Consider the following 25,339-nt stretch of genomic DNA (forward strand, 5'->3'; position numbering starts at 1 on the left):
TTCTTTATTTTAGGCCTCATTATGGGATTGATCCTACGATATGCCACCGCACCAACAGATATTGAAAGTGGAACTGTGTATGATTGTGGAGAACTGGCCTTTAGTCCATCAACCCTGCTGATTAACATCACTGACCACGTTTATGAATATAAATACAAGAGAGAGATAAGCCGGCACAACATCAGTCCTCACCAAGGCAACGCTATGCTTGAAAAGGTAAGGGTACTGGCTCATTGCTTTTGTTTTCCAGTGTAAACAATTGCACCATGCATGAGTCTCCATAAGTAACATATTTATTCACACACACATATATATATGCTTTTCAACACCACACTGTGGGGGTGATTTTATTGACTAAGGGGTTAACACCTTGTTATAAATTCTTTTTAAAAATTTTTTTATTGATTCCAGAGAGTGGGGAAGGGAGAGAGAGACAGAGAGAGAAACATTGATATGAGAGAGAGACATTGATCGGTTGCCTCTGGTCCTCGTCCTGACTGGAGATCGAACCTGCAACCTAGGTACTTGTCGTGACTGGAATCAGACCTGCAACCTTCGGGTGCACAGGTCAGTGCTCCAACAAACTGAGCCACACCGGCCAGGGCTGATATACTCTAACTGTAAGCCCAGTTGTCTGTATGTTTATATAATTTTTCATATTATTTTTTTCAAGCTATAGTTAAATTAGGTAAAAAGATATAATCCAGCTGACTCTGCCTTTCATGATACTTGACTCAAGTTTTCACATGTGTGTTTTATGAATCATTATATATATTTCCAGCTGGATACTCAGTTCAAATTTCCCTTAAGTCAAAAGGAAAATGGGGGATGGAAAAATTTTGCACTTGCAAACCTTGATCTAGGATGACTGGCCTTGGCTGGCACACGAAATGCCGCCACTGGCTGGCTGGAAGCCCACTGCCAAGAGAGTAATCTCAGTGGACTGGACTTCACTAGTTTAGTTACAGGAACTTAGGTAGAAAAAACCTGAGATGTGACTCATCTTTTAAAAATAGTTTCATGATTGCAAATATGTAAAGTGCCTCAGGCACTGAAAGGCAAACTCCCCTCTGCTTATGGACGCTGGGTGAGAGACAGTGCCGCCGCCTTTTGTGGTGCCTGCGTGTTGTGGTCAGTCTTTGCGGTAGGCGGACGTATGTTCAACAGGACAGGCCACGCGAGGGGCCGGGATTTCACGCGGCCCACTCCAGTCCCTTTGGGCCTGGCTGAGAACTTCCTGGAGACCGTGGCAGCGTGTTTTAACGCTTTTATCCCATGTGGATGTAGCTCTATTTTCATGTGTACATTTGTTTTCCATTTTGAGAGACCTGAGGTGGGAGGGGTGACGCTGGGTCTGCATTGTTTCTCATCCAAGTCGGGTATTTTTAGTGTTTTTCTTCACATTATCTCTCGCTAACACGTTTCTGGATTAACTTCCTCCTACCACTTGGTGAGGGCTCAGGAAAGTCAAACTAAATATAATACTAGCCTGAGCCAGACTCAGTCAGGAAGGCTAACTGAAGCACATTAAAGGAAGTGAAGGGACATATTTCTGGAGTAAAAAGGGGCAACTCCTAGATCTGCTGTTGTGGATGCTCTCTTCTCCCTGGTCACAGGAAGGATAGAAAATGATCCGTCTTGAAATAAACACTTTTTTAAATGACCTCATTAGCAGCACAAGATTTTAATCAAAACACACTCTTCAGTTTTACCGTTGGTTTTGTACCAGGACATAATCCTCTCCCTCCCTGCTCTCTGACCTACCTTTATCTGCATTTCTTAGCGTACTTTTCTTCAAACAGGTTGGCCTCCAAAAATGCTGATAATTATCTCTGTTACTACAGCAATTCTGTTCTCTAACAAAATTAGATTGCCAACGAACACCAGGTCAGATATTTTGTGTCCCTTATTGACATAATGATTCCTTTATCAGCAGCACACTCCAGAGTTTGCTCTTGAAACATTAAGGCGAGAGGTGAGGATGTTGGGGCTGCTGGGGCCCTCTGGGTTTCCACTGGGGAGAGTGCGAGTCCTGCACATAAAATGCCTGATTGACCTTGAACGGCTCAAGTATTTTCTAGATTAACGTCTGAATCATGTGACTTGTTGAGTCGTAATTCAAAGTTGTTTCTCAAGATGTCCAAGGTTGGCAATGGCTGACATACCCTGGTTGCTACCGGGGAAAAGGGGCACCCACTGGTGCGCCCACCATGGTAGACAACTTTCCGTGGAAAGGTCTTGTTTATAAATGGCCAGAGTATGTCTTAGTGCACACTCATTGCTTATGTGCCAATGTCGGGGAACTCTAGTCTTCGAAAATGAAAAACCCACAGTCTCTCTTCCTTACGGGATTTCTCCACTACATGCAACTATTCCTATCAGTCAATCAATCACTCAATCAATCAACCTATGTCAGATACAGAAAGATTCCAAAAAAGGGTGTATTCATTGGAAGGCTTCTAGGGAGGTAACGTGGAATAATAGAGAAAAATTCAGGACCAGCCAGATCTGCCAGACGTCCTTAGCAAATTCCTGAACTTTCTAATCTCCAGCTTTCTTATTCATAAAGTGTGGAAACGGACTAGTTTGCAGGACTGTTGTGCTGTTTCAACGAGGTGATGTATATGAAATGCCCGGCTCCCGGAGGACCGCCCACTGCACTGCCGTCTCTCGCCGCTGCTCCCGCTCCCGCTGCCAGCGCCACGCCAATCCTGCGCCGGCCACGCTGCCTCCAGCACAAACCCACCGCCGTCACTGCTTCTAGGCAGTATCTGAATGTTTCACATGGGCCAGGGATTAGTAAAACGTGGGTTTGTTTTTTAATTCATTTAACATCTGTTGAGGAGATAAGACCAATGTATAATATATGCCTGTATATAATTTAGTTCTAAATTTTATCACAGGGGCTGTGAGGACTATAAAGCTTTACAGATTAGTTGTCACAGATGCCTGGACATGTCAGAGAGGCTCCCTGCAGGAGCTGGCACTTGAGAAGGGCTCTGAAGGTTGGACAGGTGGTAGGAGGTAGGGTCAGAAATGCACTGGGCAGGATGGCCTCGGGGCGCAGCTGCAGGGCGTGGTTGTCGGGAGCGGGACAGCAGAACCTGCTGGTGGGATGTGGGCTCAGTGTGCAGAGAGGCTAAGGCCTGGAGGCGTGAGGCCTGGCTGCAGAGTGTGAGAATCCCAGGATGGTGTAGAGCAGGGTCGGAGATGTGAGAAGGATGTGTGAACATCCCTGGATCTGCAGAGAGGTCATCTGACTCAGGGCAAGGAGACCTGACCTCATGAAGTTGAGCCCTGTCAATTCACAGGTGACTGAAACAAGACCTTGAGAACTAAACTGATTTGAGTCACTGGTTCCCAAACATGTCTGCACATTGGAGTCACTGGAAGCTTTAAAATCCCCGACGCTTGTGCTTCACCCCTGAGTCTGATTTCACTGGTTTGGCGTGTGGCCTGGTCCTTGGAATTTTTAGAAGATCACCGGTGAGTCTAATGGGCCGTCAAGTTTGGGAAGCAGTTTGAAGTCCTGTTTGTTCAGGTGACATGGTGAGGAGGGAAATGCCCTGCTATGCTCCCCCCTCACCGGCACCGCTGTCTCCCCTTCCACACCAGGGCCCTGTGCTCAGGCCTCCACTCCGGTCCTTCTTGTCTCCATGATCTCACTCCTGCTTTTCAGAAGTCAGGCTCCTTATCCCTAGAATCTGGGTTTTTCCGAGATCTGCCCTGCAGCCCTTTCACAGGGTGTTGCCTCACTCTTCCCCCTCCCCCTCCCCCCTCGCTCCCATTTCCCTTTTACTCTGTTTTGTTTACTTAGCATCATCTGAGACTACATATGTGTTTTCTTGCTTATTAATGATCATTTTCCTGCTGTTTACAGTTCACTAGACAGTGAACTTTGCAAATGCAGGGGCCATGCTTTTTCACAGACCAATGTATCGTCAGAGCCCATCACAGTGCCTGACGCACGACTGCTGGTAAATAAAGAGGTAAATGAATAAACAGCATGGCTGAGAGCCGGGCAGAGCATACACAGCTGGAGTGTGTGCAAATTATGATCTGGGACGTGGTGGGCTTGCAGTGTCCTAGATGCTTACTGCTTACTAAGGTGTTATCTAGACTTCGTTGTGTATATATAGAAAATAAATATGTATCTACAGAAATCACGTGGTGGGTCCAGGGTCCCACTACCTGTCAGAGGCAGAGCTGGGACCCATAGCCCTTCGCCCCGAGTCCTGAGTGCTATATGGACCCCATGCCGTTGGGCAGGCTCCCCAGTGGCCCTGTGAACAGAGAAGGGCAGGTGCTGCGGGCTGAGGCTGGGGAGAGTCACAGCGAGACAGGTGGGGACGGGGTCGGTGTGCGAGGGGAGGCCCAGGCAGCAGCCACAGAAGCCACCGTGCGCCCCTCTGGGCCTTCTCCTGGGGGTACTGGTTAAAGGCGGTATTGGCTCTTGTTTCGAAAAGTTACAGGAGAGGGAAATGCATCTTACTCAGAAGAACGTAGTTTAGAGGCTGGGATGAAATTCCCGACTTCAGGATCGGGAGAGGCTGGCGGGAATTCCTGGCCACGCAGCCGCCTCTTGGGGGATTTACAGGAGCACGTGCCCTCGGGACGGGTGGGCTCGGCGCGTGGGGCAGCCCGGGCCTGATGGCTCTGAGCTCCTCCTGACCAGAAGGTGTAAAAGGGGAGAACAGGGGAGCTGTCGGTGCTTTTGTGCCGTGTGTAAACAGGCAGAAATTCGGGGAGTACGTATGCCTGACTTGTTTTATTCATGCTCAAAACAGACAGAGGTTTAGAAAAGAAGAAAAATATTTTCCCTTAAAGACCAGTGACAACGGCATTTTTCTGCACAGTACGGACCACTAGCTGATGACCTCAGCACACCCTCCCGTGAGAATAAAACTAGATCGTGCTGTTTCCGTTTGTCCTGTCAGTGTCCCAGGGCCGTTCGCCGATGGTTGTGTGCAGCCCAGGTGAGCTTCACTAGTTTCAGCTGAGCGGACGGGCTGGCTCCTACCGCACAGCCGCCTCGCAGGCGGCAGCTTGTCGTGTAATATTTACGAAAACCGCAGTGTGCACTCAGCATTTTGAATTTCATATCAATAGAAAGTTTAAAAACTTGCCTGTGAAGAGCAGGTGATGAGAGAACTTTCTCCATCACTAATTCATTCTTTCAACACAGATGAACTGAATGAGTCCATCGTTTCAATGCTGAAATAAGGGATGGTCTCAAGGAGTTTATTAGAAACCCCAGGGAAACACAGCATATGAATAAATGGATAAATGCGGCACAAGGCGGGCATCAAAGGGGTGGGCCCAGTGCCATGCACTCAGAAGGAGCAGTGTCTCTTCCTGTCAGGATGATAGGAACGCTCCAGGGTAGCTGACTGGTGGTGGTGGTGATGCAGGTGCTGTGTGGAGGCGGGAGAGCCACTCCCAGCAGCGGGCAGAGCATGGCGAGCGGGTGGCGAACGGGGTAGAGGATACTGTGAGAAAGGAAAACGCTTCCAGCCTGTTGAAGTTGGGAGGCCAGTGGGACAGGGGCTGGACATAGGGCACAGCTCTATTGGGAAACCCCTGAGTGCCAGGCTGAGTCACGCTCACTCGATTTGCAGTCAGTGGGAAAATAAAATGTTGACAAAAGCAGAGGGCTATTTGGGCTGCCATGTACCCAGTAGAGAGTAAGGTAGGGAGACAGAGGAGGCCTGAGCTTGGGTAGCAACCCCGGGCAGACGGAAGAACAGCGAGGAAGGCAGGTGCTGTGGAGTCTGGGCCAGCCGGACCAGGAAGGGTCACCTGCGCACTCGGCTACCTGGGTCTCCGGGGCTGGCAGAGGGAGCTGGGGCAGAAACGGGGAAGCGAGAAGTCAGGGAAGGAGCTGGTTTGCAGGGGAAATCACAAGTGTGGTTTAAAACTGATGGATGAATGAATGTATCTCATTAATGTACTTATCATTGACTTAACATATTATGGTTTTGCCATATTGAGTTGGAGGGGTCAGCAGGGCACGTGGCTAGAGAGGTCTTGCAGACCCAGTACATTTTCAACAACTTGTCAGCACAGTTAAATTTGTACTTCCTCTCATTTATAAACCAGTTGACCATGGTGTGAAAAGTCAAAGAAAACTATGCAGGGAAAATGTTGCCAAGTCCTTGCTTCCTGTGTGACAAGTGACACTGTCGTTTGGTAAGGGAGTTGTTTTGAAGGTACACTGCTGAGTAATCTGTCCTGTCCATTGTTTCCATGAAGAGAAAGCCAGGCTCCAGATCGGTCGCACTGAAGCTGCTATCTGTTGCGTTGATAACACTGTATATTTTAGGAATGTTTTAAGGAAGCTCTTATAGCAACAGTAATCATGACTTTTAAAAAATGTTTGTATTTTCAGCATTAAAACATCAGTGTTGCTCCGGCCAGCGTGGCTCAGTGGTCAGAGCGTTGGCCTGCACACCAAATGGTCATGGCTTCGATTCCAGGCAAGGGCACACAGCTGGGTTGCAGGTTCGATCCCTGGCCCTGGCTGGGGAGCGTGCAGGAGGCAACCAATGGATGCGTCTCTCCCATTGATGCTTCTCTTTCTCTATCTCTACCCCCCTCCCTTCCTAATAATCAATGGAAAAAATAGCCTACGGTAAGGATTCACAAACACACACAAATCAGTGTTTTAAATTTTTTTCTGTCGAACTTTTCTCTGGTCCAGAGTCTTAATTCTTACATATTTATTTGTAAACTCCTGTTATTTTCTAGTCTTTCCCTTTCCATAACTATTCTGATTGCAGAGGCCTGCGGGCAAAGCTCTTTTGGTAACAGGAGCAGTTTGACCGGCCAGAGTCTGGACCACAAGATAAACATGTGCAGTTGATGTGGAGACTCTTTGGGGGAAGATAAAGGAAAGCAGGAAAGAAATTTCCTGTACAACTGTTCTAAGGGCCCTGAAGAAGCAGGCATCGCAGTGCACAGCAGGGGGGCTGGAGACGCCCGCACTCTTGGTTACCCCGCCCCACAGGCAGGGCCCACGGCCTTTACCTCCACACTGGCCTGGTCTCGGCTCTTCCACCGCGACGGCCGGGGCAGCTCAGGGCAGGCAGTGAGCGGATGGGCTGTTTGGATAGACTTAGCTACTTTCATCCTAAAACTAGTTAAGAGATCTGTTGTTAATAAAAGAACTTAACATTTTTATTTGTTATAGTTATTTTCCCACCTTTGTTGAACTTTCTTTGCAGAAAGTTGGCCTGAGACATGATTTCAGAAATGTCTCAAGACTCTAAGTATCCCCCTACCTTTTTGTAGGCATAAAGGTATTTTTACTTTATTTTTTTCAGTTTTGTTGAGATGTAATTGACACATAAGGTTGTGTTAGTTTAAGGTGTATAACATAGTGGTTTGATTTGTGTATACACTGAAATGATCACCACAGTGAGCTTACTTAACATCTCTCATCTCACATAGTTACGGTTCTTGTCTTGAGAACTTTTAAGATCTGCTCTCTCAGAGACTTTCAAATAGGCAATACAGTATTGCTAACCATTGTCACCATGCTGTAATTCCATCCCCAGGACTCATTTATCCTATAACTGGGAGTTTGTACCTTTTGACTCCCTTTACCTATTTCCCAGCCCTCGCTGCTCATCTCTGGCAACCACTAGTCTCTTTGCTGTTTCCATGAATTTGGTTTAGTTAGATTCAGCATAAATGAGATCATACAGTGTTGTCTTTATCTTATCCCACTTAGCATAACGTCCCCAAGGTCTGTCCATGCTGTTGCAAATGGCAGAATTTCTTTCTTTTTTTGGGTGAGTAACATTCCATTGTGTACCTTTGGATTTCTTTATCTATTTCTTTATCCATTTATCCATTGATGGACACTTTGGTTATTTATTTTTTTAAATATATCTTTATTGCTTTCAGAGAGAGGGAAGGAGAGGGGGAGAGAGAGATAGAAACATCAATGATAAGAGTCATTGATTGAGCCCACAACCCGGGCATGTGCCCTGACCAGGAATCGAACCCCGATCGCCTGGATCCTAGGGAGACTCTCAACCACTGAGCCACGCCCGGCCGGGCTGATTATTTTAATATTTCGGCTATTGTAAGTAATGCTGTAATGAATGTGGGAGTGCAGATATCTCTTTGAGATCCTAATTTCAATTTTGGGGGATAAATACCCAGAAGTGGAAGTGCTGGATCAGGGGTAATTCTACTGTTTTCGTGGGGGCTGTGCCAGTTTACATTCCCGCGTGCAGTGCCCAGGGGCCCCTTTCTCCACATCCTTGTACTCTGTTGTCTCCTGCCATTCTGACAGGTGTGAGGTGCTCTCTCATTGTGGTTTTGATTTGCATTTCCCTGGTGATTAGTTCCACTTGGTTTTAATTTAGTCATTGAACAGAATAGATTTCATTCATTTAGTCATTCAACAGATATTTTTTATTGGGCACTCATCACATGCCAGCCCTGTTCTTGGTGCTGGCAGCCTAGCAGTGAACAGAGCGATGTCTTCACTCTCGTGGAGCTTAGCTTCCGGGCGAGACAGATGGGGCAGGTTAGCGCAGGCACTTACACTCTCCTGTCGGGTGGACATATGTGCTATGGACAAAAGTTGGCAAAACGAGAGGCTGGGTAGGGACACGTGGTCCTGCAGGGAAGGCCACCCTGAGGGTACAAAGTTGAACGGAGATCTGAGTGAAGGTGGCAGTGAGCCACACAGAGCGCTAGAAGAGAATTTCAAAACAGAGGGCGAAAGTAAATAACATTGGGTGAGTTTGCTTTCTGTAAGTCATTTTTTCCTTGCCAAGTCTTTGCTGTATAGTTTTCATCGATATTCAGGATCATTGTGTCACTACAAAAAGTCCTGGAGCCTGGCCAGCATGCCTCAGTGGTTGAGCACTGACCTAGGATCCAGGAGTTCATGGTTCAATTCCCAGTCAGGGCGCATGCCCGGGCTGCGGGCTCCATCCCCAGCCGGGGGCTTGCAGGAGGCAGCCAATCGATCCATGACTCTCTCATCATTGATGTTTCAACTCTCTCTCTCTCCCTCTCCCTTCCTCTCTCTGAAATCAATAAAGACATATTTTTTACAAAAAAAAAAATAGTCCTGGAAAAGTTATATTTGTCATGAGAGAGAAGGGTGGAGAAGAGAGACATCACCTTGGAGAGGAGGGAAAATGCAGGCCCTGCGGAAATGCAGGAGCATCCAGCGCCAATGGCAGCAGGCTCTGTGTGGCCAGAGCCACTTTTGCAGGCGCGACTTCAGAGCACTCAGCCCAGGCACCGGAGCTGTTCCGCCCCACTCGGGCTGGAGTCAGACTCCCCACGCAGGATGCAGAATCACCCTAGACAGCGTCCCTTTGCAGATACCTTTGGGCAAGCTGGGTTAAGCCCCTGCCACCTGGAAGCTGCTTGGCTCCCTCAGTTGGAAGAGGCAGGGTGAAGGGAAAGCGTAGGAGGAGGTTGAACGTTGGGTTGTGCTCCATAAAACATGACAAAATTCGGCAGGGGGAGAGTGGCTAGGAGAGTAAAGGGAATTGCTTCGCAGATTCCTGGCGTCAAGCTCTAGGAAATAACCCAGAGGTTACAGGGAGAAGCAGCTGGGTGCCCAGCCACCTCCCAGTCACTCCTGCCCCCTGGCTGTCACCTGGCCTGGGGTCATCTTTGGTCATCATTAGAAGCCTTTGTGCCTTGGCCGTAGGGAAACCCAGGACTTCGCCCACCTGGCCCCCCTGCCTGCTTCCAGATGGGACTGGGGCTGGCGCTAAGGCGCCCTCTGGGGAAGGGGGGTGGGAGCCTGGGAGCCGGCCCACTGAGCGCACCCGGACCCCTGGTTCAGGTGGGAGTCGCTGCAGCTCTTCTGTGTAAAGGACAGGCTTCCATAGCCGTTTGGGTGGGGAGTTGGTGTCCGGGGCTCTGAAGCTGTTCCCTCTCCCTCTCGGTTCAAGATCGTGGAGAATTATGTCCCATCTTTAAAAATTATGATCCAGGCCTTGTTATCAGACACTCTCTTCTGTGTTTATTACGTGTTATCCTTCAACAAAGTATCCCTCCTAAGTAATCTTTTGAAAACCCCGAAAATATTACTCTTTTTGTTGTTAATCCTCACCTGAGGGTGTTTTTCCCATTGATTTTTAGAGAGAGGGGAGGGAGGGAGGGAGGGAGGGAGGGAGGGAGGGAGGGAGGGAGGGAGGGAGGGAGGGAGGGAGGGACATCGACAGAGACACAGCAACTGGGTGCCTCCTGCACACCCCAACTGGGGCTGGGAATTGAACCTGCAACCAGGCATGTGCCCTTCACTGGGAATCACACCTGTGACCCTTTAGTGTGCCAGCCAGCGCTCTAACCACCTAGAACACCATCCAGAGCACCAAAATATTGCTCTTAAACATCAACATATGGGTGGGAAGGGCACAGGTGGTGGTTAGAGCCCCTCTCTGCAGTGAGAACATTGGGGCTCAGACTCTGGTCTGCCTTTAGCCTGGGGGTGACCTTTAGCATGTGACCTAACGCTGGGTGCTTTAGCTTTCCAAGTGAAGCAATGCTAGTACCAACCTCAAAAGGACAAATGAAATAATTCATGTAAACAGTTAACATACCCGGCAGGTAAAAGGTTCTCAGTACCTACCAATTACTCTTGCTAGCGACCAGAAAACTCCCGCGTGCTGTAGCACCCTGGTTTCTGAGCTCTGACTCTGTGCCCCCTCAGTGAAACGTCTTGAGCATATGATGCCTATTTATCTACTAATGAGCCGCGAATGCTACCCTGTGACTGCGTCATGTACATTGTAGAGCAGGGTCAGACCAGAATTTTTAAAAGAATGAGATAAAAATGAAATATGAAATGCTCTTTACACATTCCTTAAGCCTATGCCCACCTCAGCTTAACAGCAATAGAATAACCCATGTTTTGTTAAAATTTATTTTTATTTTAACTATTTTTTATAGCTTTCTTTAAAAATTCTGCTCCCTTCTGCACCTTAAATACCGTCTCTGGGTCTCAGCAGCACCGGTGTGTACCCGGGCTCCTCCCTCGATAAGGACGCCCCCGGGAGCTGGGTACCTGCAGGAACCCGAGCCCCCGGTAACCCTGCCCTCTGTGCTCCAGCGCCCAGTTCCTGCGTCCCCGGGCTCCACCTCCACCCTCGCTTCGTAGCTCAGTTGCACGCTGATATCTCTGTCTCGATGCTTGGACTAGCGTCTGGCCGCATTGTGTTCCAGCTCAGGTCAGGGCCTGGCCATGGGGGACACTCTGAGGATCCTGGGAGTAGACGATAGGGGAAGTGTCAATCTTCGCTTGTCAGTTGCTGCTTGGCCCTGTCCTAGGTGGTGGCCAGTTTATAGCCAAGTATCCATCCCGGATTCCCCCTCAGAGTGAAGGGCCAGGGCTCTGTGACGGTTGTTGGCTACTCAGAGGGTTGAATTGCTAGAAGTCTCAGCTCCACATAGTTGGTAGGGAGGGAGGGAAAGAGAAAAGCTGGCTGGGCACAGGAGAGAGAAGCAAAGGGGAGAAAGGGACGGGGAAAGAGAGATTCCCCTCAGACTTTTTAGTCTGAGTGGATAGAACTTAATTAATTAATTAATTAATTTTATTATTATTTTTTAATTTTATTATTATTTAAAATATTACAGATGTCCCTTTTTCTCCCCAATGACCCGTTCCACCCCGTTCCTTCCCCCTCCCCAGTCCCTCTCCCCACCATTGTCCATGTCCTTGGGTTGTGTATATATGCACATAAATTCTTTGGTTAATCTCTCCCCATCCACCCACCTGCCCTCCTCCATCCCTCTGACATTCATCAGTCTCATCTATGCTCCTATTGTCATTGAATCTATTCTGTTCATCAGTTTATTAAGTTCTTTAGATTCCACGTATAAGTGAGATCATGTGATATTTGTCTTTCACTGCCTGGCTTATTTCACTTAGCATAATATTCTCCAGGTCCATCACATTACCAGACTTCAAACTATATTACAAAGCCACTGTAATCAAAACGTCCTGGTATTGGTAGAACTTAATTTAAAACATAAAACGGTGGCAGGAGTGCCCAGTTATCGTTGCTGGTCCCGAGAGTAGTTGGTTGTATACGCTTCAATCCTACTGCGTTTCCCGTCTTCCTGAAGGTCGTGAAGCAGCCTGGGGGGGGTCCACATGGCCAGCACAGGAGGGTGCCCCAGTGGAAGGGCAGGAGCCAGAAGGAAGCTGCACAGTTAACTGGCTGGACTGTTGCATGCAAGCTGCCTGCGTTAGGCGGCCCGGCCCCGCTCGGGTCCGTTTCTGGTTGTAAGACGCACTGGGTGCTGAGTTACGGGGTTCTGCCGCACGTGGGGACGTGTGGAGCGAGAACGCCCTGCACTCGGGGCTCTGCACCTTCCTCTGGCTGGTGCCCACTGGTTTCCCAGGGCAGTGGGCACTGGCGGAGTTCAGCCAGCAGGGTGAGCGCCCTTGGATGGGCACCTGCGCAGGGCAGGGGCCGGAGGCCTGGGCGGGTCCAGAAGCTACACCGTGATAAGCTCGCTCCTGGAGCCGGAGGCTCTTCACAGTCATCCCCACTTGGACTGAGATGCCCGGCCTCTCAAATGCCAAATCCTCCCGTCTTTCTGTGAGGGGGCCTTGGGCGAGGTGGCTGTTTGTAGTCCCAGTCGCCTCTGAGGGTCCGGCGGCAGCAGTCCTGCAATAGGACAAGTAAGGCCTCACTTGGTCCGGCGGCCAGCACAGGACCCTGTCGGGGAGGAAAGTCTTTCCCAGCTGTGCAGGCTCTTGACTGAGGCGCCTCTAATAAAAGACAGATTAACAAGAGAAACAAGCGGATTTGGTAGCGTGTTTATTTCACGCTAACATTGAAGAAATCTAGGAAATGAGAACCCCAAAGAGAGGGCTTAGCATTTGTTGTCAACTAAAACGAGAAAGAAGGGTGTGGAAAGCAAGCTGTAGGACGGTGACCGGAGAAGCCCAGCGAGCGATGGCAGGCCCTTCTGCAGATCTGAGGCTCTGTCTTCACTGATAAATCTCTCTTGACTTAGAGTCACCCTTCTCTTCCCAGTACCAAGAAGGAGGCAGCCTTACAAACACAGGTTTTCTTAATATAAATTTCCCTTACCAAAGAGTAGCTGCTGGCCTCTTTTCAGAGCTTCTCCACTGTCTGCTTTTTCTCAAAATGATCAGCTCAAAATAATCCTTATACCAAAAAGGCATATTTTGGGAGGGCTTATTCTGGTCCCTTATACCTTTTATAGGCTGGACCTGTATATAGGTTATGTGCTCACAAACAGCACTCAGTGATGAGCTAACACAAATGTGGGATGAAATGAAGCTGTGGATACTAGAATGAGCTTGGCTGGCTCTTGAGAGCTGGTCGTTTAGTAAATATAGGATTTTTGCAAGGAGAGGTTAAACCATTGGCGCACTGAAGTGGGCATGGTAAAAGCATTTACACCACAGGAATTGTCAAGTGCTGCAAATCAGGGCTTTGGCCTCCCCTTCTTTTTTCTCCAGAGAGATAGATTACCAGCACACCACCGAAAATATGCCTATCTAATTGCATTTTTAAAAGAATTGGAAATATCTAAAGACGTCATTTTTCACACATTTTTACCAAAAAGCCTTTCCCACATGATGATGGTCTTAAAATTCCACGGTTAGAGCTTCATATCTTCAGCTTCAACTCTGATGACCTCTAAGTTGATATAGAGAAGTGCATAATGTTTTTGTCTTAGTCCGTTCAGGCATCTATAACAAAAATGCCATAGCCTGGGTGACTTAAACAGCAAATTTTATATCTCCCTGTTCCCGAGGCTGGAGAGTCCAAGATCAAGACGCCAGCATATTTGGTGTCTGGTGAGGGCAAGCTTCCTGGTCTGGGTGTAGATGGCCGTCCTCCCACCATGTCCTTACATGGTGGAAATAAAAGGGCTCTCTCAGGGCTCTTTTATATGGGCACTAATCTGCTCTTGAGGGTGCTCCCCTCATTATCTAATCACCTTCTAAAGCCCCTCCCAATACCTGCACCTTGGGGGTGGATTTCAACCCCCCACTTTGAGGCAACCCCAATATTTAGTCCATTGTAGCTTTGCAGTTAAACACGGCTGAGTCCTCTCTCTGCCCCTCTGACACTGCGGCCTTGGGCCAGTTAACTTCTCCAGATTTTCTCTCTCTGTAAATCAGGAAGCAGTGGTGCCCACTTTAGAGGACAGCTTTCCAGAATAAATGAGAAAGGCTGTGCTCAGTGTTAGCTGTGCTGTAAATTTCGCTCTGCTTCCTGAGCATCTTCTTGACAGGCACGGGCCCCCTGGGAGAGAGCGTGAGGTGGGAAGATAAAGGCAGTTTGGTGCTGTAACGCACCATTTGAAAAACACATCGTTTTAATTTTAAATTAGGTTGTTTGGCACCTGCTTTTTGCTGGTTTCAGCACCTCCCGTCCACCCCCAGTCTCCGCACGCTGCCGACTCAGCCCTTCCCCGCCCAGCCTCCCCAGTCTCGAAGCTCCCCCGTGAGGTCTTGTGATGGGAAGTTGCACCCACACTTCAAAGCTAAGACCCCAAAAGATAATGCAAACTCAGACAAACTGAGGCAAGAAGGAAACCGTGGGGTGCAATGCTCCCGGGGATTCTGAGGGCGGGTCAGCAGCATCTGCTGCCTTCGGTTTCGAGGGTGGCCGGGATTAAGATCAATGGCGGGGGGTCACTCCTCATGCATGGGGTTCAGTTGTGTTGGATGCTTTTCCTTTGGCGATTCTCACCTGGGCACTGAGGACGAAAAGCCCAGGGTGAGACGGGGGCGGGCCCTCCTGACACCCGCCTGTTGTCTCGCTGCCCTGCTGCTGCGAGTAGTCTTAGGATGAGTCCCACCGTCACCTCAGGCCCGCAGCTTAGTGGGGGGCAGGTGCCTCCCGCAACAAAGGGCTACAAGGTACACAGAGTGGGTTAAAAGGCCTGGGGTCCGGGGTCCAGGGCTAGGGGTGGGAAACAATATCAGTGTCTTTTTTTTTAATCCACACCTGAGGATATTTTTCCATTGCTTTTCAGAGAGAGAGACATCGATGTGAGAGAGAGAGAGACATTGATGTGAGAGAGACATCGATTGGTTGCCTCCCACATGCCCCCACCAGGGCTGGGGATCGAGCCTGCAATGGAGGTAGATGCCCTTGGCTGGAATTGAACCCAGGACCCTTCAGTCCTCTGGTGACGCTCTAACTACTGAGCCAAACCAGCTAGGGCTCACTTGTCTTTTACTTTGGGCTCGAGAGTAAGGGGGGGTGATGAATAATTAGGCCAGGACCACAGGCATTACCTGCAACTGTTCTTACTTTTCACAACTTCATGCTTCCAAGTGCAATCAGCAGGTGACATACGGCTACGTCAGCACAGTCAGGAAGGTAAGAGAGGTCACCGAGAATCTTACGCAGAAACCAGGTCCCCTTCTGGCCGTCGGGGACTGGGTGCTGCGGCACCTGCCTGGAAAGCCACCTTGCATGTATTTGCAGCTAATGTGGACACATCCAGCAGTGGAGTGGGTGACCTGAGCCCGCAGGTGGATGGCAGATGGGACATTGTAGTTAGGAGGTCACCCCTGGAGCCGTATTACTGGGTTCAAATGCCAAGTATCCGCTGTGTGATGGGGGCGAGGTAATCAACCTCCCTGAGCTTCAGTCGCCCCATTTGTAGGGTCATTGTGAGCTGCAGGTGAGAAAATACATGTAAGGCACTTAGAACAGTGCCTGGCTCATAGCAAGTTCTCAAAATACATGAACTGCTAGTTTCGTTACCATTACTGTTATCAACAAAGCAGTGGACCCACCAGTAGGATCTAGAGTTTGAGTTGAAGTATTGCTACTTACAAGGTTCGTGACTTTGGGCAAATAGTTAACTCTGAGCCGTGGTTCCACCTCTGTAAAAACAGGGTGTTCACCTCAGAGGGTTGCTGTGAAAAATAAAATGAGAGATTATGTAGAAAGGCTCTTTTAGTGACAGCCCTGTGGGAATGCCTCGTGTTATTTTTCATTGTTACTGTAATTAATTGACAAGCAGTGACTGCACCAGCCCATGGGTGAGGAAGACAGACCTCAGCTTCAGCCCCGCCTAAGTCAGAAGGGCTGTGCGTTCCCTTTCCCAAGAGGCCGGCTGTTTCCAAAGGCTTCCCTTGCGGCGTGGCCCACGCAAACTCGCCGCTCTTCCGACAGGCGGGCGGACGACCCGTCCAGCCTCAGAACAGGAAACACGCTCACAGCTGACACGGCCCGGGCCGCGCGGTCTCAGCAGCACAGGTCTTAGGACCAGGTCTTCTGACCCTCGGGTCAAAGTTCTCACAACTCACGCTGCCAAAGTAAATCTTTAGGGTTATGTAGATGTTTTGTTCTCGATTTTCGGCTTAATTCTGCCTGCAGTTGTAGACACTACCCACCTCCAATGAAATACCAGAGATTATGTCTGTCAGTTCTGCATGTATAATGTTTGCAATAGTGTATTTCTAACTTCTGGAATTTTAATTACTTGAAAAGTAATCATGATTTTGTGGTATAACAGTCTCACAATTTCTCAGTGATAATTTATGATCATTAAATTTTTCTCTTGCTGTTTCTCTGTCATCTAGTTCTGCTTCCACAGACTTCAATGTAAACTGAATATATTCCTGAGAGGCACTATTTTTAACCACTGACATTCACAATACTAAGTGTCCAATTTGGGGACACTATTGTCAATCTTCCAGAAATTTTTGAAAAGAATGAAAATAACTCAGTAAATTTGGACATGGCATGGGTTAACCATTTAACAAATGTTTACTGCTCACCTGACAGATTCTGTACCAGGCCCTTTAATATTTTATCAAACTGGAAAATCAAATCAGGGTCCTTAATTCCTAACTTTCCTTCATATTATATTATCACCTTTTATCCCTAACGTTTTCAAAGGTTCACTTCTATCTCAGATGCACATACTTCTTTGCCGATTTGAGAATGTGTGGTTTTTATTAGTGATTTTATTACACTTGTGGTATAATTCCCCAAATGACCACTTTACACAATCTTCATTTGAGGGCAGGAAAGTTTCTTGTTTTTTTAAGGAAGAGTTGAAATAATCCCACAACATTGCGCAAACACTGTAAATGTTTCTAAATTTCCGTTCAGTTTTTTACATACATTTCTTTCTGTGTAGTTTAAGTCAAATGGTCTCTAAAACTTTGTGACGATTTTATTAATTTTTCTCATGCCCCAAGCCTCTCCTCTGCTTTGGAAATGCAGGGTGATGGTGTGATGTGCTTGAGTTTCCAGTTGTTTTAAATGCCACTGGTGTCAATAGCACTCCAGTGAGCATCCGCCTGTATAAAGCTTTTCCTATATTTTGAATTATTAAATAGGCTCGCCATTGGATAATAGATATCAAATATTTATTGGACTAAATGTTTTATGGATTTTTGAAAAGACACTGGACAGAGACAGAGGAGCTAATGGAAGTCAGTGGGACAGGGATAAGGCCCCAGATCCTATGAAGGTTCCCGGCAGGAGGCCCTCCGCGAGGGAGAAGAGCACGTGAGGTTCCTGTTTCACATCATATGACAAACAAACTGGGGAGGGTTAAAGACTTAACTGTAAACAGACAATAAAATAAAACTTCAGGAGAAAATATGTTTATGACATCAGGATAGGGAGAGGTTTTTTTAAAAAGGTTACCAAAAGCTGAATCATAGGTAAAAATGGAATAAATTTTACTATATTAAAATAAAAAACTTTGCATGAAAAAACACTATTAACAAAGTTAAAAGACAAGTTACACAGTTCAAAGAAGTGAGAAATCAGGAGAATATACTTGAGATGTAAATAATCAAGTGAGAATAGTTACAGATTCTGTGTGTCATACAGGCGGAGAGTGTCATACCGGGCAAGAGACACGATCCAAAAGCTCCCTAGAGAGACCACAAAAGACCAACAAACAAGACAACGAGGCTCCTTTCATTAGTAACAGGAGATGTAAACGATAAGGTGACATCAGTTCATCCTTACCCTGGCAAAAATTTGAAATTCGCCTCCCCTGTGTGTTGGCAAGAAGCTGGGGAAGCGCCGCTGAGCGGCCTGCGGGGTGCCAGGCGCTGGCATCTGTTTAGAGGAACCTGGCCACCCCCTGAAGCGGGGACCGCACCCTTACCATCCCGGAGCTCTCCCTCTGCGCACCGCTTCTAGGGAAGCTTCCACATGTGCGCCAAGACTTCAGCACAGGAGTGTCCTTTCGTTGTTTTTAGTAATAGCAAAAAAAAAGGAGAGAGAGAGAGAGAGAGAAGGAAATAAGCTACCTGGCCCAATTCTCTTGGAAAGCAGGATGATGATACTTTCATCTAATCGAAAGCTAAAAGGCACTCTAAGCGGATGGGCAAGAGCCACATGCATTAATGTAGATATATTTTTTAAAAGTATATCTTTATTGATTCAGAGAGAGGAAGGGAAAGGGAGAGAGAGAGAAACATCAATGATGAGAGTCACTGATCAGCTGCCCCCTGCAGGCCCCCTGCTGGGGATCGAGCCCGCAACCCGGGCCTGTGCCCTGACCGGGAATCGAACCTCTGTCTCCTGGATCCTAGGTCGATGCTCAACCGCTGAGCCACGCCCGGCCGGGCAATGTAGATAAATCTCAAAGCAATGTTGAATGTAAAAAGGACACAAAATATATTTACTGTTAAATTTCTGTAAAATTTAAAATACGCAGATGGTACTGACTATAGCTTGCGGATGCTCATGTACGAACTATAGGAACACGGTTACGGAAGGAACACTTTCTGACTGCAGGGTATTGCTTACTTCCAGGAGGTGTGGGCAGAGAGGCTTTAACCCTGATACATTATTTAAAACTTGTCTGAAACACAATTCAGAAGATGAATATAATATAAAATAGAAACAGCTGTTGTTTAGGATTTCCGAGTTCCGCGGTGCCTCTGAGTGCCTGGTGACCTTTCACAGGTCCCTTGCCATTTCTGGGGACAGTATTAGGTTGGGTTTGCAGACACATCTTACACAGGATCCCTTCATGCAAAGAAAATCTGAAAACTGCCTGAGTGTGAAACAGGAGAAATCAAAGCTGCTCAGGCAGGAACTGCAGGGCAGCACCAGGGGGCGCCAGCGAGCTGTCCCCACTGTCCGCGGCCACTACCCCTGGCAGAGCCTGGCCTCCGCAGAGAGCAGTTTGCAACCCCCTGGATGGCTGACCCCGGGCATCCGCCCCTCTGGCAGTTGGTGCGACTGGCACTGAGTGTTCCTTAAGCATCAGCCTGCATGAGGGGAGGCCCGTTTCCCGGGGGAGCCCGCCAAGCCCCCCGCTCATGGGAAACCTCGGGAGTGGAGGGAAGGGTGCTGCTGACTGAATAGCCGTCTCCTAACACGGTCGGTCCGCAGGGTTGAGTGCTGAGAGGAGGATTTCTCCCCGCTTTTAGAAAGCGTTCATTCGTTATCTTTGAGTTGCTCGTACCCCTCCCTTGACTTCATGTGCCCCTTGCCCTGCGGCCTCCTCTGTGGCCTGTGGCCTGTGTTCCGGCTCCTTCGTTCCTGTCCCTCATGTGACAGCCATGGACCGGGCTTCTGGCAGCTGCCCCTCAGGGCCAGCCAGGGCCGGACCCGCTGCCACACACCCCCCTCCCGTTCCCTAGCCCTGGCACCCACTTCTTGGTTGGAACCAATTGAAAAGGATCAGCAACCACTTCCTAATTACGACACCCCGAGGACTCCTGCTGGGGCACAAACTTCCTTCTTGGTCATGGACATCAGGTGGGCAGGGTCAGCTGCGCCTGGGCCATTCCCCCAGCCAGCGAGGTTCCAACACAGGCCCATTATTTTTTATTCTTCCCTCTTTCTCTCTCTATTTATTGAATTTCAGATGAGTAATTAATAACTGGGGGAAAGTATGTCCCGATGCAGTCCTAGGGAATTGTTCTGAAGAAGTGGCATTTGTCTGAAGTTGCAGGGTGACCGGTGCCCTGAAGCCTGGAGGGGAGCAGCCCCCTCCCACCCGGCGCTTCCCGGCTCTCTGGCCCAGCTGCAGCCCCCTCCCTGCTCCGACTTCCTCCATTGTCCCCATCGAGACACCACCTCCTCCCCGTGTCAGGATGCTGTCCAGGTCCTCTCCTCTTCTCTGTGGCGCTCACGCCCTCCGCGAGCCCCTCTCCTCCTCAGGTCATTTCTTCTGTGCTGAGGATTCCGGGTCATTTCTCTGTGGCCCTGACCTTTCCGCCCAGCACGTATTTCCAAGCGTCTCTCCCTCAGTGAGCTGAGCCCTCATTTAGCCCTCAGCTTTCCTCACCCTTCCTACCTCTGCCAAGCCAGCCGCTCCCCAGGAATGCTCTGTCACTCACCCAGGTGCAGGACCAGGCCCCTCCCGGGGCCTTTCGTTTCTGCCTCTCCCTTCCACCTGCAAGCCCTGCCCGTCCCGCCACACGCCTGCTTGTTTTAAGACTTGCTGAGTGAATGACTGTCTTCTGGGGTTGCTCCTTTCCTTCCGTCTGTTGCAGCTCCTCCGTTCACATTACCCTTGCCACGTGCTCACTTTAACTGCAGCTTGATAGGGGCTCCCCTTCCTCCAGGCCAATCTTGAGGCCCCTTCAAACTAATCTACCCAAGACATCTTCTTTTTTTAAAACAAAACACCTTTAATTTATTTTTGAATAGCTAATACCTTCATGTGACTCAAGGTTCCAAAGGAGCAGAAGGGTGTGTTGGAATCCTGACGGGGTCATTCCGTATCTCCTGACCTGCCAGACTTTGTAACTACTTGAGACATAGACACAGGAGTGAGAAAGCTGGAGATCAAACGCTTGGTAAAATCAGGGGGCTCGGCTGGCGAGTGGGCTCGTCTTTCACTGCAGAGCTAGAGGTCACCCATGCAGCACAGTGGGCTGGGCAGCGCAGGCCTCCTGCTGGGCTCTACTCTTGTGCCAGCTCAGGGCTGCGGGAGCCAGGGGCAGCCCCCCAGCAAGCAGGCTGGTTCCAACGTGACCAGGTGGGAGGGTTTGGGGGGCGCGTGGGGGTGGGGGAGGCTACGCTGCGTGCTCTCACTTCCTTTTCATCACCTCACTGAGCAGACTCCTCTCTCTGTTTCCTTGGCGGGTGAGTGAAAGGCAGGCCCAGGGTCTGGAGTGTTAAATCCCGCACAGCGCTCCCAGCTGGTGCGGTGCTGGGCCAGAGGTGCGCCACGAGGCACCCATTCCTCTGTCCTCGGGCCCAGAGTGGTCAGAGCCCTTGTCTCACCCTTTCAGCCCCAAGTAGTCTCATAAGGCCCCGAATTTCCCCACTGACTCCGCGTAATCTTCCTTGTGTGTGTCTAGATGGCACTGGGCGGGGTGCACCGCTCTGAGCAGTGGTCCCTCTGCAGTGTGGATGTGAAGGCAGGACAGTCACCTTCACTAAGTGCACACAGAGAACCCTCTTCCATCCCCACCCCTCCCGCCACCAGGCTCTCCTCCTTACCTCCCGGAGGCAACCAATGGTATGGACTCCCCCTTTTTGCATAACTCATGGAATCAGCCGAATGCTTTAACGAACTACCCCCAAACCTGAATGACGTAACAATAGGGGTTTATTTCTTGCTCACGTCCGAATCCAGAGTGGCCTTGGGGGCCAGTGAGAGGAGAACACCTTTTCCAGGAGCCGCTGACTGTCACAGTGTCCTGTAATCCGGTGGCTCTGCCAGTTCCAGGGGATGTGAGGCCTCTGCCGGATGCTATCTGTGAGCCAACAAGGCAGAAGACAGAGCACTGACAGGCCAGGGGCTCGGGGAGCAGGGTCGGGAATGGCTTACATGGCATCTGGACCCACGTGGCCACAAAGAAGTGTGGTCTAGGAGTCTGGCCAGGACACAGAGAATGGGGTATGGTGAGCCCACAGCAGTTTTTGCTACACACACCAGAATGCTATTCTACAGCTTGTTAGCAAGTTCCTTAGCCTTTCTAGGGGTTGCCTAGGGTCAGCTTTCAGATCGCACCGTAACGTGTTTACCTAGACCAAGGAGCAGCATCCTCCGCGCTCTTCCTCTCCTTCTTGTCCTTGGGTCGCCCCCCACGTGCAAGCACGTCTGCAGGGCCGGTTCTCAGGTGACGTGCTGCAGCAAACGCTGTGGACTCCCGGCATTTCCATACCCGTTGCTGAATTAGCCCACTGAACAGTTATAAGATGTGGCTCCCCATAGCCATACCTCGTTTGGTCCTGCTGTGTCAAGTATCTCTACTGCTGTCCGCGGCTGAATGAATACGGCTCCCCCCATCCGCTGGGAGGGAGGCGCACAGCCCGCGCAGCGTCCCCACTGGGCAGCCGGGCCGTCGCCCCTCCACCCCTCAGGAGCCCCGTGTGTCTGTCTGTTCCCCGAATGTGCCCTGGGCCTCCTGTCCTCCACCTGTCGCTTCACTTGGTGAGAAACAGCCGGGGGCTACAAGGTAGAACCCTCTGGCCTGTCTTTACGTTTACTCCACAGAAGCGGCTCTGAGAAGGCGAGCTTTGCATGCCCGTGCTGCAAACGAGGAAACAGGTTCAGAGGTTAATAGACCAAGGCCACCTAATCGGCATCTGCTATGTTTTCATCAGATGTTCTGAATCTATTCTTTCTCCGGCCCGGGTGCTGCTCACCCGAAGCACAGCTTGGGGCAGGGAAAGGAAGTACTGGCCTTTGAGCCGTCTCTGCGCCCCGAAGCTGCCTGCCCTGGGGACCTGCGTCTCTTGGAAGTCTCCTGTTGTATTAAAAATATGTACACGTTGTGAATCTCAATTTTTAATATAGCTGCATTTATTTTAATATTTAAGATATTTCAAATTACTTGCTATCAAGAAACCCCAGGCAGGGTTCCTCCGTGGCTTGGGGAACCCTGGCCCGCTGCCTTGTACCAAAATTGCAGTGTCTTTTCTTCTTTGACTGTGACCTTCACGGATTCGTCTACTGATCACATATCTTTAAGTACTTGGCAGCAGAGAGCAGCTTATTAAACTTTTAAGAACAAAACATTGGAGATGACCAAATACATTATTGTGTTACCACTTTTAAGTTTCTAAAGGACTTGGGAATTGCTGAAACTGGAACTGCTTCTGGGTCCCAGGTTCTCTTACACACTTTTAAACCTTGCTTTAAGCACTTACGTTCGAACACATTGAGCTTGTCCACGAGGATGCACCCGGTTCCCAGTGACACCCTGTCACTGATGGACACTGGGCTGCACGCACTTCTCCTGGCTCTGGAAATGGGGATCACTGCATTCGCCAGCTCCCATGCAGAAATACTATCAGAGTTGGTGAAATATGGTTTCAAAGTGCTCTTTGGAAGTAGTGTGCCACATAGATCACAGTCCACTATTGAGGCCGTTACTTTAGCGCTTATTTACTTGCTAGTTCAGTAGAACACTGGTGTTTCTTCCCAGATGAGTCATACTGAGTGCTGAACGCCTTAATACTCAGGCCCAAACAGAATTTTGTATCTATTACTGTCTGATGAACTTGAGAATTAAACTGATACATTTCCTTTCTGCTCCTGGAAGTTTTCAAGCTGAGTGTCTCTGTGAACATAACCAGGTCATTCCTACCCTGATACTGGTGCCTGTGTGAGATAACAGGGGACACCCTGCCTCCTGGTGAACATACTGATATTTTTGTATCCTCCATGTTATCTGGTATTTTAAGAATTAAATCCCGACATTTAAAAATCTTTCTGCTCTCATGAAGCATCCGCAGTGCTCCCATTTCAGAGTCTCAGGTGTGTTGCTCCAAATTAGCCACACCTTGTACTGGGTGACAGACCGTCTACAAACTGAATGATGGGGTTTTAAAATTCTAGTAACTGCTATAAATGTGTTGTCCAATGGCAGCTAGCCACAGATGCGAAAATAAAGTAATTCATTTCCTCAGTTGCACTAGCTTACAGTTCAGCTGCTGGATAACTCAGGTAGCCAGTGGCTGCCACACGGTGCAGTCCAGTGACAGACATTTCCGTCATCTCAGAAGCTGCTACTGGACGGTGCTGGTCCGTAAGGTTTGTATCTTAAGCAACCAGTGTCTCCAGCTGAAATATTTTGACCTTTCTGCTCCTCCTATTCACCCCTGTCTTTAGATATTTCCCCCTTATACTATGATGAAAGATTTTAATTGGGCCTTAAAAGTGGCCTGGTCTCCTAGGCCACGATTTGAACGTGCAGAAGTGGCATGTGGGAGCCCCATCTGGCTGGTGCAGAGCCGACCCAGCCGTTTCCGAGAAACTGTCTGGGTTTGGAGTTGCTCCCAGAACTCTGATGTAGCGGTTCCTAGGTTCATGGCAAGTCTGAAAGCAGCACAGATGTGTGTTGTATATACAAATAAGCCCGCGTGTGCTGCATGCCTTCCCAGCCGGCCAGTTTCCTCTGGCTGCTCTAGAAAGTGCAATCAAGAGACACTAGTTAACTTGCGTGCAGAGAATGGGGCTCTCGGATCACTGACATGTCCTAGTTGAGTGATTAACCTAATTTTTACAGAAAAAAACTGCTGAGGCAAGCCTTTTCTGTCCAAGATGCTCTGCTGTGCCACTGTAACTGCCTTCCAGATGATCCCAGCTGTGGCTTCATCCCTCCAGCACTTGGAATACATCTCTGTGCTAAAAACTCTCAAATGTGCAGTTGATATGCTCTCAAAGAGGCCGCATAAAAATAAATCAACAATGGTGTTTCAGATTATCTTAGAAAAAAGTAAACTTAGAAGGAAAAGTAAGAGCTTTGCCCAAATTTTACACAGTTATAACCTTCAAGAATTCCTGGCAACAGGGAAGTTTTTTCAAATAGTAACTTAAAAATATTTTTTCACATATTTTCTTTAGTAATAAATTATTAAAAATGCTTACTGAATGGCGATGCTTTAAGGGCTTTACAAATATTAATTCACTTAATTTTTATAACCACCTTAGAGTTAGGTATCACAATTATTATATTCATTTTAAGGATGAAGAAACCGAAGCACAGAGAGCTATGGAGGGGCCACGCTTAGCTACCTGAATGCTCCCTGGTACAGGAGGTTGTAGCATCAGTGGGCAAATAGCTGGGCTTGGGAGAGGCTCTGCCCCGCCCCCCCAGATGAGTGGAGTTGCTGGCGGCATGGGGAGGGACTCTGCGGGTGCTCAGTTCGGCCCAAAGTAGAAAAAGCGTCAAGAGGGGCTCTTCTTAATTTTTACTTAATCCGTACTTATGAAGTGTGAGGATATTATGAACACACATATAATTCATCCCATCTGAATAGATGTGACTCTCAAAAGTAAATTTTTTTCATTTCATAAAATATATGTTGGGCAATGGGCTGGCACTGGGAGGAATGGAAGCAAACAGAGCTGCCGAGGCACCCTGGTGAGCCTGGGTGGCCCCCCTTAGCGGGAGGCAGTCAGG

At 48.9% G+C, this 25,339-nt stretch overlaps 1 protein-coding gene across 1 annotated transcript in view; it reads left to right on the forward strand.

The window, feature by feature from the left end:
* SLC9A9 (solute carrier family 9 member A9) overlaps positions 1-25,339 on the forward strand; it is a 485,438-nt gene that overhangs the window by 14,027 nt on the left and 446,072 nt on the right. Inside the window, exon 2 of the mRNA XM_081137930.1 lies at positions 14-216. Within this exon, the coding sequence (XP_080994056.1) occupies positions 14-216 (203 nt within the window). The remainder of the gene's footprint in view (positions 1-13; positions 217-25,339) is intronic.

Source organism: Miniopterus schreibersii, assembly GCF_964146895.1.
Source record: "Miniopterus schreibersii genome assembly, chromosome: 5".
Taxonomy (NCBI): Eukaryota; Metazoa; Chordata; class Mammalia; order Chiroptera; family Miniopteridae; genus Miniopterus; species Miniopterus schreibersii.